This window comes from Phascolarctos cinereus, unplaced genomic scaffold, assembly GCF_003287225.1.
Source record: "Phascolarctos cinereus isolate Bilbo 61053 unplaced genomic scaffold, phaCin_HiC Scaffold_4;HRSCAF=312, whole genome shotgun sequence".
Taxonomy (NCBI): domain Eukaryota; kingdom Metazoa; phylum Chordata; class Mammalia; order Diprotodontia; family Phascolarctidae; genus Phascolarctos; species Phascolarctos cinereus.
The window spans coordinates 619,085,558-619,102,516 of record NW_027555847.1 but is presented as its reverse complement, the minus strand read 5'-3'; the positions used below and the strand labels follow the sequence as shown (position 1 = coordinate 619,102,516).

General features: G+C 38.6%; 1 protein-coding gene across 2 annotated transcripts in view; it reads right to left on the bottom strand.

Annotated features, from left to right (window-relative positions):
* COL14A1 (collagen type XIV alpha 1 chain) overlaps window positions 1–16,959 on the bottom strand; it is a 246,208-nt gene that overhangs the window by 14,187 nt on the left and 215,062 nt on the right. For both annotated transcript variants that reach the window (XM_020964970.2, XM_020964971.2), the window contains one exon: window positions 12,927–13,124. In XM_020964970.2, the coding sequence (XP_020820629.1) occupies window positions 12,927–13,124 (198 nt within the window). The remainder of the gene's footprint in view (window positions 1–12,926; window positions 13,125–16,959) is intronic.

Sequence of the window (16,959 nt, the reverse complement as noted above, 5' to 3'; positions counted from 1 at the left end):
AAGTCATCAAAGAATATTTTAAAGAATATTGCAGTGGATGCATTATTCAGTCTAGGAGACTGGGATCAATCAGTGTCCAGAAGTATGACAGCATTCAATGGGGGCGGGGGACAAAGAAGTGAGAGCAGGAGGAGGAGCAGGAGGTGCAGAGGCCAGTCATGGGGGGGCCTGCCAAGCCCCAGATCCAGTGGCAGAGACAGTGGAGGCCTCCCCACAGGTCCAGTGCCTTCACTTGGAGGGTTTTGGGGTTTTTATGTTTGGTCTGTTTTGTTTGGGGGGGGGAAGGCTGCAGAGTGTCCAGTGTGCTGGAACAGGGGGAGGAGGGAGAGAGAGAGAGAGAGAGAGAGAGAGAGAGAGAGAGAGAGAGAGAGAGAGAGAGAGAGAGAGAGCAAGCACAGTACTGTATAGTAAAGTTAACATAGGTGGGGGGTTTTGGGAATACAGATTTCTCTCAAAATTCTTTATGAATTACCAAATGTGAATTTAGTCTAGTTAGAACTGTTAGTATTTAAAAGGGAGTGGAACAGTCCATACAGTGCTAGACTTGGTGTCAGGAAGTCCTGAGTTCAAATCTTCCCTCAAGCACTTACTGGCAACTCACTTACCCTCTCTATGACTCAGTTTCCTTATCTGTATAATAATAGCACCTGTCTCATAGGATTGTCGTGAGGATCAAAGAGATAACACGTAAAGTGTTTTGCAAACCTTAGCGTGCTCTATAAATGCTAGCTGTGATTGTTATTGCTAGTAATAGTCTCATAGGGCAAAAGTTGGAATGAGGTGAAAGTTGCAGACAGGCAGTTTTCAGGTCCCTGTTTGAGGTGATGGTCTTCAAGAGAAAACTGGATGATTGCTTGTCAGGAATGCTACACAGGGCATTCCTGTTTGGCTGTAGCCTAGACTAAATGACCTTTTGTTTTACAGATGAGCAAACTGAGTCAGTTTCCTTGAAAAGTCAAAAACACGTGAGTTTCCTAAGCAAATCACTAAACCTGGATGAGTCTTAGTTTTCTCATCTGCAAAACAGGGATAATAACAGCGCCTAACTCAAAAGATTGATGTGAGGATAAAATGAAATAATACATGAAAAGCACTTTGCAAACTTTAAAATGCTATATAAACAAAAGTTATTATTATAGCATCTTCAAGTGATTTCAAATGCCATATGGAAATGCTAGTTTGAAGGCTAGGAAAGATGCTTTTACCATTCATTGCCTGGCTTGATTCTTAACAAGAGGACATAAATGGCAAGAAAATAGTATCATCTTGAAATAACAGAGATCATTTGGAAATATTTAGACAATTTCCCAATAAAGGATACTGAACAAATCTGAAAGATACATTTATATTAGTGATGATAAGAGGGACCAGGAGGTTTGGAAGGAATAAAATTCCAACAGCTGCCATGAATATCTCAATTTGATTAATTTTAGGCATTTCTCTATCAATGACAGGAAAGGCACACATCATCTGGTGCTGCCTTAGGGGGGAAATTGCAGTCCAATTTAGATTTGATGGTGAAACATCATTCAAACTTTTCGTTTCTTCAAGTTAAAGGAAACCAGGCTTCAGAAATCTCCTGTCTTCTGGGATCTTGTCTTAGTAGAGTCTAGAACTTAAATTGAGTATTGTCTTCAGCAGACTAGAGGTTAATGTTTTCTCTTTCTTGAATGAAATGAAAAATGGATTCTCTACAGTTTCCTTCTACTTGGTTCTGTAACCTTTCAATTATAGTTGTTCTTTTTCACTTTCTTTTCTCTGCCTCAGAGTCAACCCTTTTGCCACATGACTTGCCTTCTGACCATCCTACTCCTCACTTAGATGGATAAGACCAAACATGGGATACAGCTAGTGAGGAGTATCTCCTTTCTGAAAGAACTCTTTTCTGAAATTCTTATCGCTTCATTGAAAAATCTTCCCAATGTGCTCATTAGTTGGAAAATGCCTAAACAAATTGTGATAAATGAATGAAATGATATATTACTGTACAATAGGAAACAATGACTATGAAGAATTCAAAGAAACATGGGAAAACTTACATAAATGGACAAAGAATGAAGTAAGCAGAATTAGGAAAACAATATACACAATAATCAAAACAATATAAGTGGAAAACAAACAAAACGGAAACTAAATGAACTCTCAGAAGAGTTGAGAAAATGCACCTTGCTCTCCTTACTGCAGAGGTGAGGCAATGTGGATGTGGATATACTGTCAAATGCAAAGTGTTTACTGGTTTTGCTTAATTGTCTATTTTCTCTTTTTAAAAAATGTTGTTACGAGGGAAGTCTCTGGATAAGGAAGATGAGAGGGATATATTTGGAAATGAATGGGACATGAAAGTATAAGCCATCAAAGAAATTTTTAAAAATATTGATAATTCAATTATTAATTAATTTAAATATATTTTATTATGTAATATGTTTTATTATTTTTATTTTATCACATATGTTATATTATTATGTTATATTTGTATCATATTAATACAATATTTTATTGTGTTATGTATATGTTATATACAATAATTATATTTATAAATAAAAATAAAAATCAATTAAATATCAATTAAATTAATCAATAATTTAAAAATAATGATAACATGTGGCCAAATAGATAGATATGATAGAGCATTGATTGGGAGTCAGGAAAACAATAATTTAGTCCTGGCTTAACAAAAACGGTGTGGTCTTTTAAAAATCCTTAAACTTCTTTCAGTCTCAGTTGTAAAACAACTTCTAAGGCTCTTTCTTACTCTGACAATTTATGGCCTATATCTTGTAAATTCCCAGAAAAATCAATTTGCCTAAAAATCAGGCCAATAAGATTATATTACTTGGTCTGTATTCATTTTCTCATGTTTCAAACTTGGCTTAATTTGGTTTCCTCTGTAGAAATGCAAAACACCTTGATTGCCAAGGCCTTCTTAGTGACTGTGCTGGAAGAAAAAAATATACAATTCATCCTGCAAACAATCTCTCTGAAAACATTAAGAAGTTGATCCATTTAAAATGAACTTGGACTCTGCCAAATGAGAATTATACAGGAAATCAAAAATCTTGGTAGAAAATGGTTCAACATCAGAAAATGATATGATTTTACCAGTGAAAATGACAGTAAAGAAGAGCCATTACTATCTGCTCTGCCAATGAACCCTAAGGACTATGAGACTTTTCCATCTGACATGTATCTGAAACTAGATAGATAGATGGATAGATAGATAGATAGATAGATAGATAGATAGATAGATAGATAGATAGATAGACAGACAGACAGATAGATAGAAGGATAGGTAGATAGGCAGAAAGGTAGGTAGACAGTGTCCCCCATTAGAATGTGAGCTCCTTACAATCAAGGACAGTCTTGCTTTTCTGTTTCTGTCCCCAGAACTTAGCACAGTGCTTTGTATGTAGTAAGCATTTAATGAATGCATAATTCATTCATTCATTTCCTCTGTGGAATTTGCAATTCTTAAAACTCCTGATTCAGGAGATCAGTGGTTCTGATGAGGATGGTGGGAAGAAGGAAAGTGGAATTGAATTCCTGAAGATAATAATGGCTGTGGAAGATATTGCCTTCCTCATGTAAAACATTAATTTTGACCATAACCATATACTCATAAATAAACATTTAAGACTGTTTTGGCGCTGACCAGTAAAAGGAGCGTCCACTCTCAGAGAGCCTCATGTGGAAGATGCTGGGGTCTGTACAAACATAAGTCATGAGAAGGAGAAAACAAATAAAAGAGAAAGACATATAGGTACTTGCCTATATGTTTTATACAAGTACATTAGAAATTATGTATATTTCATATATATTACATATTTCATTATATATTTCATGTATAATATATTATAAATAATATATTTAATACATAATATATTATATACAACTTGTAACATTTGTGTAAAATATATAGGCGAGTACCTATATGTCTTTCTCTTTTACCTATGAAACATATAGGTAAGTATCTATACATTCTTCTTTTTTACCTGTTTTCTCTTTCATCAGAATGACTGTTACCAGAACTACATTTCTGGCCAGTGTTTATTAGGCTCTCCCTCCAAATCTGCAACTGAATTTTGCTGCCAGATTTCTTTTTGGCTCCAACAGCTGCTTTTAGCCATGGAAATATAATGAACATGAAAGACCCATGCAGATGACCACTACTCCTCTTCCATCTTAGAGTCATTTTGGTTCTAACTCCTGGTTCTTCTCAGCCATATTTACCCACACATTAGCCTCAGGAACTCATTCCTTAGCTTCAGTGGGATAAGCCTTTCTCCAATACACTGCAATTTCTGAGTCTCTGAGAGGGAATTTCATTCACTTTTAGAGGTCTGGCCTAAGGATGAGGGGACAGTTCTTAATTTTCAGTTTTTATTTTGTATGCTAGTGTAATTTCAACCTGTCCTTCAGTGTCTTTCATCTTTACATTCTCCCTTCCCCCTGTCCATTTTCTATAACAAAGCCTTTCTTTGTTCAGGTCGGCCACAGAATCCTAGGACTGACAGGCATGAACATTAGCCCTTTCTCTTACACTAAAATCATTTGGGCCTTGGTCTTGTGGGCCAGGGAATGTCTTCAAACTCAAAGGTCACTCAGAGGTTTTCCTCCTCAAACAACAATACTGTATTAGTCTTAGAAGTTACATGGGAAAAAGAGCAGCTTTCCTCTACATCAGAGTCTTCAACAAAGATCTGAAATTTGCTCTTGATTAAAAAATGCCACTCAAACTTATTTTTTAAACCCTCAATTTAAATTACTTAATGTTATCATGACTTGACGGAGTTGGCAGATGAAAAGAAAAAAGTCCTCTGACATTTAAAAAAAAAAACAAAACTAGGGAAATGAGTAAGATAAAGCAGGAACAGTCATTAGGATGCTATCTCTCCATGATTTCCATTTAACTTTTTCCAGGAAATGTGGGAATGGGAAACATCACAACCAATTAACAGCAAGTCAAGTCAACAAGCATTTACTAAGTGCCTACTACATGCCAGGCTCTGTGCTAAGTTATGGAAAGGCATAGAAAGGCAAAAACAGTCTGATATAGCAAACAATAGGCAAACAACTATAGGCAAACGCACACACATAAACACAAACATGCACACAAATATATGGAGAGAGAGAGAGTGTGTGTGTGTGTGTGTGTGTGTGTGTGTATACACACACAGACTATGCTATATACACACATACACATATATACATACACACATAGTTGGAGGTAATCTCTGTGGGAAGGCACTATGGGTAAAGGGATCAGGAAAAAGCTTCTGAAGCTCACATTCTAATGACACAGACAAACATGAAAGCAAGACATATGTGCGTATGTGTATACATACAATATGCTTACATATACACATATATGTATACACACGTAATACATGCTTACTATGACTGGAGGCAATTTTAGAGAGAAGGCACTAGTAGGGGGACAGAGAGGAATATGAACATCTTGCACAAGAGGGGACTTAAAAGGCAGTGAGGTGGCACAGTGGATAGAGCACCGGCCTTGGAGTCAGGAGTACCTGAATTCAAATCTGGCCTCAGACACACTAGCTGTGTGACCCTGGCCAAGTCACTTAACCCCATTGCCTATTCAAAAAAAAAGAAGAAGAAGAAGAAGAAGATGGGACTTGAACTGAATTTTGAAGAAAGGCAGGAAAGCCAGTTAAGAGGCAGAAATGAGGAGGGAAAGCATTCCAGACATGGGGAGACGGCCAGTGAAAGGGTATAAGTAAAGAGATGGAATATCTTGCATGAGAAACAGCAAGAAGTTCAGTGTTGCTTGATTATAGAGGGAAGCGATATGAGAAGATTAAAAAGTTAAGAGGGCAGGTAAAAAAGAAATGAATAGAAAACTCAAAGAAATCATAGGATCAAAGATAGAGAACAGGAAGGGACCTCAGAGGACCTGCAGTTCAACCCTTCTTCTGGTGAAGAAATTAAGGCCTAGGGATATTAAACAAGTTATCCAAGGTCACAATAACCTTACCTGAACAGTTTCCTCATCTGTAAAATGGGAATAATAATAGCACCTATCTCCCAGGATTGTTATAAGGATAAAACAAGATTGTATTTGTAAAGCACTTAACACAGTGTTTGCTTGGCACATAGTATGCACTGTATAAATACTGGTTGTTATTATTATCATCCCTCAGAGATTCCCAATGTCATTCAAATTTCAAGGAATGTATGTCATCTTACCATAATATCAGAAAGTGCTACAGATGTGTTTTGTTTTTTTTTGGGGGGGGCCGCTGTTCGGTAAGGTAATCAGCTAGTAAGCAGATGCCGGATTTAAACTCTTGACTCCACAGTCAGTGTTCTATCCACTGTGCCATCTAGCAGCCCCCAGATGTTTTAAGAAACTATGATATATAGAATGGGAAGGGGATAAAAGAAGCGGGGGTGATAGAACGGAGAGCAGAAATGGGGGAAAGGGTATTCAGAATCCATACTGTCTTGGGGTGGGAGGAGGGGAAAGATAGGGAGAAAATTTGGAACACAATCTTGTGGAAGTGAATGTTGAAAACTAAAAATTAATTAATTAATTAAAAAAAAAGAAACTATGACATGGTCCATTATGGTAATCTAGGAAGTGATTATATATGATACGTCAAAGACCCTCTGCCCTGAAATGCCAATGTGATTTCTGGTCCCTTATACTCTGGGTTTAGTGAGCTCTCTCCTTATCTACTCTGAACCTAGACCTACCAAGCCATTTCCCAGTCATCTAGCTTTGTGCCACGCTTCTTTCCCCTTCCCCCTACTCCTATCTTTCCAACTCTAATTTTGGGAATAATAATCAAATAAGCACTCCTATTTTGACATTCTTCCCTGACTGTCATTCCCCCAGTGTCTTCCTTTATTAAAATGTGAGGGCAGTTGGTGATGCAATGGATAGAGGCCAGGGCCTGGAGTCAGGAAGACCTCAGTTCAAATCTAGCTTACCAACTGTGTGACCCTGGGCTAGTCACTCAATGCTGTTTGCCCTAGTTTCCTTATCTATAAAATGAGCTGGAGAAAGGCATGGCAAACCACTCCAAAATCTTTGTCAAGAAAACTCCAGATGAGACCATGAAGAGTCAAACATGACTGAAACAACTCAACCACCACGACAAATTCGAATGTAAGCTCCTTGAGGGCAAAAACTATTGTTCTTTCTTGTACTTTGTTCTTTGTATCCCTAGAGCTGAGCACAGTGACTAGCACATAGTAAAGCATCTAATAAATGCTTATTTATTCATTCATTTGTAGTATTCCCTTGGGCATACATGATGGAGGGGGAACACACCAGTTACCTTTCATGGTCTCACAAGGCCCTGAACCAAAGGAAAGAAGACACCAACAGAAGCAGCCCTATCCCAGACATAGGCTTGCCTGGAAGGCCATGAGCTTGTAGTTGTGAGCCCAGTGTTGAGGAAGGGCACAACCCCATACCAACCTTCCCTAGCTCAGACGGTCATCCTTACACCTCGAGACCAGCAGGAAAAAAAACCAGCCTGAAGAGAAAGGGGTTGTAGCTTCAATATATTCGTGGAGTTTTATCAGTAGATGATTAAAAGTATCTTAATAGTGGATAGGAAGCAGTCATCCTGCTCAGAAGTAAGGGGAAGGGGTGCTAAACTCTCATCACTGAATGGTACTTATTAAGCACATGCCTATTCAGAGCTCACTTGACCTGAGAAACCTTCTTTAAGCATCCCAGGTCCAAATGGTTTCTCTCTCCTCTGAACTTCTATAGTTCATATTTTATTTCCCATTTACCACTGATTTTATACCATCCTGTGCTATTAGTTATCATGGCTTTTCAAGTTGTGGATAGTGTGGTTTCAGTAAATTTGGAACCAGGAAAGCAGGGCTCCTGTCTTAGCCCTAATATTTACTAGTTATATAATCATGGGCAATCCATTTAACATCTCTGACTCATAAAATAGATTCCTTACTCACAAAATGGGACAATAATGACAGCAATAGCACTTATATAGCATTTTAAAGTTTGCAAAGTACTTTATCAATATTATCTCATTTTATCCTCAGAACAATCCTGGGAGGTATTTTATTATCCCCATTTCACAGATGAGAAAATAGAGGCTGAGAGATTTTAAGTGACTTGCCCAGAGTCATACATCTAGTAAGTACCTAAGGCTAGATTTGAACTCAGGTCATCCTTTCTCTAGATAAAGCACCCACTGTACCACCTAGTTTTTGGATATTGATACTTATGTCACCTACTTTACCTGGGTATTGAGAAGAAAGAGCAGCTAGGTCCTTATTAGTGCAAATAATGAATGCCGTGAAGTGCGTGCATTTTTAAATTAGCACTGCATATCTCCATGGAGTTGAACCAATCACCCCATTTTGCATATGACTTCAAATGTGAATTTGAATCCATGTGGCCACTTTATGTGATTCATTATCCACACTAATAGGAACCTAGGGTCTAGAAATATAAAGGAGAGGCCGCACAATACAGTGAAAAGATCATAGCTTTGGAGCTAGAAGAAGCCAGATTCAAATCCCAGCTCCCCCGCTCTGTTTGTGTGACGGGAACAAATCTTTTGCCCTCTTCTGCCTTCAGTTTCCTCATTTGAAAGTAAGGGGTTAGGGTTAGGGTTATTTCCATCCAGATCTAAAGTTATGACCCCATGTCCACCTGTCTTATTTCTTCTTTGAGAATGTTAAGTTCCTGGAGGAGAAGAAACTATCTCATGTGCTTTTGTTTCTTCCCTTTTTTTTTTTGAGGCAGTTGTGGTTAAGTGACTTGCCCAGGGTCACACAGCTAGTAAGTGTCTGAGGCCAGATTTTTGGTTTCCTCTAAAGCACTGAGGCCTTGTGTTTAGCAGATAGTGGAACCTCAATAAATATTGGTCGATCAGCTTATCAAACAAAGAAGAGTCACAAAGTTATACATACGTAATTCACAAAAACTCTTGGTTGAATATTTTCCCTTTTCACAATGCTATGACCTTGTCATAAACCACTTAGCTGAAATTCAATAATGAAACAATATTCTGAAAATTAATAGTTGTTTCATATATCTGCTCAACACCTTCTATTTTATAGCTAACTGAAATCAGTACCGGTTAAATAACCATTTTCAAGTACATGCATTTTTAAGGCCACAGCATTATTCTTGGGAAAAGAAAATAGATAAGAAGAAGTTTGATTATTAGTACCACAGGAAGGAAAAATATGCTCTGTGTAACTAATTTATTTTGAGAAAGCAATGAAAACAATATTCAGTATCACATTCAGAAGTTAAGCTACTTTTTGGATATACCTTGTGCTATTGTTTGAGCTAAAATCATTTGACTATAAAAAAATCTTATTATTTTTGGTTTAAAGATGTCATAAAATTATATTATAATGCTATTGAATTTTTAACTCTTTGAAAAAAAGACACGATTCCTTTCAAAGAAGGGAACTGTATTTTGGAGGCAAAGGCATCTGATCTTGTTTGAAGTGATTGCTAAAGTTTGGTGTGAAATGAGTAAAGCTATAGCCTAGCTTCAAAGTGCTAAATGTGGAGAAAAGGCCTGTGAGGGGAAGAAAAAAATAATTGGAGAAAAGAATCAAGGAGAAGACATTATGCTGGCATAGAAGGACTATATCTATCTGATGGCTTCTCACTCAACATTCTAATTGGAAGGCTTAGAATAATAATTTACTGTCTCAGCTTTGAAGAAGTTATAACTAGCTGGGTCTCTCTTGCCAAAGATAAAAATCAAAGGAAGGGGTTAAGCTATCAGCAAAGGCTTTTGATAGAAAACTGGCCAGAAATATTGCCTATAAACTGGTGGGGGGAGGGGGAGATAACATGCTTCAACATATTTTTCTTCACTTTCTTTATTCTTCTTGCCTTTTTTTTTTTTGCAACATGGCCAATATAGTAATATGTTTTGTATGACTTTACATATATAATGAGTATCATAATGTTTGCCTTCTCAAGGGGTCAGGAAAAGGATGGAGGGTGAGAGAATTTAGAATTTAAATTTTTTTAATGAATGTTAAAAATACATTTTAGAAAACATGCTTCAGGAAAATTTTACTTCTACATGTTTCAGAATGAGTTAACAAAGGTTAAGTGACTTGCCCAGGGCCACACAGCTAAGTAAGTGTCTGAGGCCAGATTTGAACTCAGGTCATCCTGACTCCAGGGCCAGTGCTCTATCCACTGCACCACCTAGCTGCCCCAGAATGCAAAGATGTCAAAGACAGAGTGCACATCCCCAAGGGGCTTCTAGTCTAGTTGAACATAGAGGACATAGAAATAATAACCTACATTTATACAGCATTTTAAAGTTTTCAAAACTTTTGCTGATCTCCTCAGCTGCTAGTGTCCTCCCTAACTACTTGTATTAATTACTATTTATTCCCATTATATTTATTTCTTATACACTTTGTTATTTAATCATTTTTCAGTAGTGTCTGACTCTTTGTGACACTTTTTGGGGTTTTCGTTGCAAAGATATTGATGTGGTTTGCCATTTCTTTCTCTAGCTCATTTTACAGATGAGGAAACTGAGATAAACAGGGTTAAAGTGACTTGCCCAGGGTCACACAGCTAGTAATTGTCTGAGGCCAAATTTGAGCTCAGGAAGATGAGTCTTTCTATCCACTGCACCAACTAACTTTCCTGAGGTAGATATTACAATCCCCATTTTATAGATGAGGAAATTGAGGCTTGAAGAAATTAAGTGGCTTGCCCATGGGTCTTTTGCTAATAAAGATCAGAGGTGAGATGTGACCACCTGCCTCTAAGTTCAGTCCCTTCCTACTCCCTGTACTGCCTATATAGACCAGATAATACATGGTAAATTTCCAAACAGTGGCAAAGGATTAACCATATATTAGGAGTTATTGGTCCAAAATGGATTAGGAATTCAGAAAAGAAAGAGATTGCTAGGGATTGAGTGGTCAGGGAAGGTCTTGTGGAGGAAACAGATGTGAGATGAGTCTTGAAAGATGAACAGAATTCAAGTAAGAGGAAGAGGAAGACAATCCAGATGAGAAGAGTGTGAACGAAAGGGCAAATGCAGCAATGCACAGAGACATCCAGGGGTAGGGTAAAAGGCCAGTGACTTTTGGAAATTCTTTTTGAGCTTTAGGGGAGAGCTGAGGTAAGTTAGTGAAAATTGGGGGTGAGAAAATGGCTGTGGGAAGAAGCATGAGAACACATGTTGAACATTTCTCTCCCATCTATTCAGAAAATACAAGAGAAGAATTTTGTGGCTTTTGTTAATGGATGGTTTGCACATCAAATTCTGAAAAGAGAAAAGGTCATAACCTTATGTACACAAACCACACTGGAGTAACCCATATGGAAAGGTACAGAATAAGAGAAGGCTAGATAATGGCCAAGCGTTTCCCTGGATTTGTTTTCTACAGACTGTGACCTTGAAAAGATTCCAACTGGTTGTTGCTATCAACCCTCCCCCCACCATTCTTGAATGTGTCTATCTTTCTACTTCTAACATTTTTGCAGTCTTCTTCTCAATGAGGCAGTTAGGATCAAAAGAGCAATACAGATGAGGGAAAAATCTTATTCAGCTGACCAAGTTTTTGCTCTGCTCAGTAGTCAGCACTCTGTTTGATATTGGGGGATCAGGGAGGGGAAGAGGCATGTTCCTGGCCTGCAATAAGCTGTAGATCCTCAGAGTACAAGATGAGAGCCAGCCTTGCATCCCCAATGTCCTATTGCACATTTCCAAATGGATGTTGCATAGGCATCTCAAGCTTAATAGATCCAAACAGAAGTCATTATCTTTGCCCCCAAACCCACCCCTTTCCTAAACTTCCCTATTTCTGTTGAAGGTACCAACAACCTTCCCATTACCCAGACTCACAAACCTAGTGGCCTCATTCCTAACTTTCCCACCCTACCCTACAAATCCAATCAATTGCAAAAATTTGTTCTTTCTCCCTCTACATTTTTTTTATCTATCCTCTTCCCTCTCCTCACACAATCACCACCATTAGAACCAAATCACTTTTCCTCATGATTATTATAACAGCCTCCTAATTCACCTCTTTGTCTTAAGTCTCTTCCCATTATAATCCATCCTCCAACCAGATGTCAAAGTGATTTTCCTTAAATGCAGTTCTGATCAAGTGACTCTCTTACTCAATGACCTTCAATGGCTCCCTATTATTTCAAAGATAAAAATATAAACTCTACTTGTCATTCAAAGCCCTTTATAACCTAGCACTAGCCTGCCTTTTTAGGCTTATTACACAGTATTCTCCCTCCATGCACTTTGTGGTTATGCCAAACTGGCCTTCTTATCATTCTTCATAAACAACATGCCCTCTTCCATCTCCATTCCTTCCCCCATTTGTGCTGTAAATACCCATTTATGCTTCAATGGACTCCTTCCTCCCTTTCACTTCTTAGAAAATCGGGTTTCTTTCAGGCTCCGCTCGAATGACGCCTACATGATGTCTTCCCTGATTCCCCCAGCGGTTAGTGCTTTCCCCAGCAAAGTACCTTGTCACCTATCTCGTACATTCCCATAGGTGTACATGTTGTCTCCCCCAGCTAGACTGTAAGCTCTTCAAGGGCAGGGACTACTTGTTTCACTTTGCCTTTCTGTCCAAAGCACCCAGCACATAGAAGGTGCTTGATAGACGCTTTTGATTGATAGCATTTTGACAGTGGAAAAGCATGGTTCAAGGCAGTATATGACCAAGTGCAGCTGTATGTGGGGTACAGCAGATTATCCAATTTATATAGGCATATACGAATCATTCATCAAAGAGGAAGTGTCTTCATGAGTTTAGGCATGCAGACTTGAAAATCACACTCACATTCAATAAAGTCATTGCTACATGTGGCTTCCTTTTACCAATTCAGAGAAATAGAGTGGGCACAGGACCAGTGAGTGACTATAATCTCACTGCCCTGCTCAGAACCAACCTACCTCTTTCTCCTGGGGTCCCTGGCTGGCCTGGGTTGCCTGGGAAGCCCGGCAGGCCTGGAGGTCCTGGTTCACCAGGAGTACCGGGAGTACCAGGAGAACCTTGTCTTCCTGGCTCACCAGGAGGCCCAGGAACAGTCCGGATGGATGAAGAATGACTTGGAATCTGATTGAGGATAGACGTGTACCTGGCCATGTGACCTAAACAAAACAAAAGAAAGCCAACTTAATGCAACTTTTCATGAAAGGAAGGGGATAGTTTTTACTTTAGGCTTGGTGGGGGGAGGTGGAGTTTGAATTTCCAACAATACATCAGCCTCCCCCTCCCTCTGTAAAGAAAGAAAGTATTCCCTCTAAAACACTCTTAGTTGCCAATTTTAAAAAAACAGTTTACTTTGGATCGTGTTCAGTGCACATCTAATGTGCTTGGAATTCTGCGCCGAACTATTCTTCAACATCTCTATAAACACCACAGAGCATAAGATTATTCTTAGTGATAAATCCTGTCTTTACCACCAACATTTACCTGACCCCTGACCCTTCACCCAGCTGCCTCATTCTCCAGCAACTTTTCCTAAGTTATTTGACTTCTTTCCCAACCCACAAAGCCCTGCTCCACCCTGCTGCTAGCAATCCCCCTGACAAGTGCCCTGAATCAACACACCTCCTAGCTGCCAAGCCCTTCTCTTGTCCCTTGGGCAGGAACCTTTGCTCATGAATCAACTGCAAAAACTCCCACTAACTGTGAAAAAAAATAAAAAATCCTCACCCCCAAATGCCGGGTTTCTTTCCTTAATTCCCTAGCTCAATTATTTCTTTTAAAATTCTAACTCTGAGCATAGAATTAGGTGGTCCTTTATTTCATCCAGCAGTGTCAGGGAATAAGTTATGTCATAAGTGAAGTATCCAGAGAACTGAAACGTACCCCTTGGCATGAGAGGCTTTTTAAAAATTATCATCTTTGCTGGTGGAAATCATTCTAAAACACTTCTTGATTTGTCAAGACAATACATACTGAATATAATGAAACTTTCCTTAAAAGTTCAGTGCCATTGTTTTTAATATTAATTATTATATTAAGTAGAATCACAGCTCTGTTAATCTTCCTGTCTCCTTTCTCAATGTCAAGGTGTCAGCTCTTATTTCTGGTATTAGTGCAGCTGCCTCTGATGACCCTCTCCAAATACCTCCTCTCCTTTCTATTTTGTTATTTCTGATATACTTTGGGCTGGGTAAGCTTACTAAGAATTGTTTGTTAAATAAAATCCAGTGTGGCTCTGGGTCAAGGATTTAGTTCTAATTTTACTTTTAGGCACTTTATGATAGCTCTTTGTGGGGCTCAGAAGAATTCTGAACTGATATCTTGTTTAAACCACTGGGTATATTAGCATATAAAGTTTTATACAACTTCTTTCATCAATTACTGCCCATACATGTGCATAAATTAAAAGATAGGGTCTTTTAAAAAATAATGATTATGATAATAATGATAATATTATAACAATATTGGCAGCTTACAGTCATATGTAGTACTTTAGTATTACAATGCAGTTGATTCTTATAACAACCAATACAGTAGGTAGTGTAAGTATCGTTTTCCTCATTTAATCAGTTAGAAAAATTCAGAGGCTAATTAATTGACTTGCCAAAAGTCATATAGCAGAGTTGGGACTTAAACTTAGGTCTTTAGAATCCAAGTTCCCTGATCTTTTCATTGTCATTGTGCCTTTCAGATCATATCCCAGGATCTGATCTTCCTTTCCACCTTTATATCTGATCCCATGACCTATTCCTCCATTCCACTCTACCAAGAGGTAGGTTGGTTCATGTATATAGATAATCACACCCTGAATCACACTATTACCCATAAGCATTCCATATCCATGATCAAAACCTGGACTTTACTTTTTCTGACCTTAATCTCCTGTCATTCCATTTCTTCCTTATGCCTTATCCTTCTTAAACCTATTCTTAGCCCGTATCATACACTGTAAGCCCTCCATGCCTCAGTACTATCTCAAACCAATCCTTAGCCTTTATCAGGGTCTTTAATCCTTCCACAACTCAGTGCTTTCCTCAGGGCATTAACCCCTCTCAGATTTCATCTTCCTCCCCTCCTCATCCCAATCCTACAGCCACACTGTCCTCTACTCTCAAAATCCCTTGTTTATTTTTTCCATTGCTCTTTGCTTAAAATCTCAACCCTTAATTACTCTCACCATCTACCGCCTTTATTCTTGCTCATGAGCCACTAAATGGAGCTAGAGGAAGGTATGCATGGAACCTGACTGGGTAAAACATAAATATACGTTATCTAACTTCAGCTGGGCCCTCATTGCTGCAAGGTAATCATTTTACATCTCCTTAATTGATTTCTTATCCCACTTCCCACTTACAAGGTTTAAAACAGTAGCTGTTCTATAAGGTTTAGCTGTTCCAAACTTTATCTCCTCTTCTCAATCCTCCCCCATGACCCCAACCCCTTAGTTGAAGACTTTGTCTCTTAAATCACTGAGAAAATAGAGGCCATTTGTGGTAAGTGCCTTTGTTTTCTTGTTTCTTCATCCCAAACCCCCCTGACATCATCCCTTAGTCTCAGTAATGAGGAGGCTTCTCTCTGTTCATCCTATCCCATTCCATTTTCTCTAGCAGATTGTCCCCTCAATCGTAGCTTTTCCCTTTCCAATCTCTCTGTACCTCATGGTTCTTCCCTAATTGTCTTCAAACATATCCATATAGTCCCCTCCTAAAAAAAAACCAAACCAACTTAACTAGACACTGCAATCTCATGTTATCATCATATAACTCTCTTCCCTTTCTAAGCCAAATTCCTAGAAAAATCTGTCTACATCATTATTTTTACCTCCTGTCTTTTCATTCTCTTTTCAAATGTTTGCAACCTGGCTTCCAACCTCATTACTCAATTACCTCTCCCAAGTTATTAACCCTTTTTAGACCCATTTTTCTCTGTCATTCCTTTTCTGCTCTCTGGAGCCCTCTCCTCAAAACTGTTAACCAACTCTCTTTTGTTCTAGATCTTTTCTTTTCACCTTCCTTCCATTCCCTGACATCCCCTGAAACCTAGGTTTCTCTTGAAGCATCACCATCTCCCAGCACTCTCTTTAGGGGTGGTTGTTCCTTCTTTCACATCTCTTGATAATAATAGCTGTAATGATAAGTTAGCATTTAGGACCTGGAGGGAGGAGTTGGCATATTCCTTTTGCAGTAGACTTTCCCTTCCAAGGCTGTCTTTCATCTACTCAGTGTATGTCATGTATATACCCATTTATATCCACATTTTCTCCCCTCATTGTAATTTAAACATTTTGAGGGCAGGAACTATTTTCCCTTTTCCTTTGCATCTGTGTTGCTTACTTAGCATAAATACATGCTTAATAAATGCTTATTAGTTGATTAATATGTATCTTAGTTCCAAGCTCCCCAAGTCCTCTTCAACTGAATTTGCCCCAGGTGCTGAAAATCCTAACCAGGGCCCACCTCAGTGGAAAGCCACTAGAAAGAATTACTAAGAGGAGGGTCATAACCAATGGATGGGTAAGTAAAGTGAGGGGTACAAGCAAAGAGCATCAAAGAAATGGCAGTGATTAGTTAAATCCCAAAATTATGGACTGAGGAAAAGTTATCTTTAAAAAGGAGGAAATAAGACAAGGCTGCTAATAAATACCACCAGGCTAATGCAAACGCTTCCCGGGGTATTTTTGGGCACAAGGCCCAAGGCATAGAAAGGGAAGGGCCTTGGACCATAATAAGAGATAACAGATGTGAAATGGGTAAAAAGGAAGTACTAATTCTAGCCAAAGAAACTTATGGAAATCAACACTGTGAAACTTTCCTGGGAGATAACTTACTTATTTACTTACTTACTCTGGACTCCCTCTAAAGCTTGGTCTCAGAGTAAGAATACCTATCCATTTTAATGGACAAGACAGGCCAATTAGGGCTGACATTAAAAAAATCTAGACTGCAACCAGACCAAACTGATCATTTTAATTACTGTACCCAGAGGCAGAGTCAC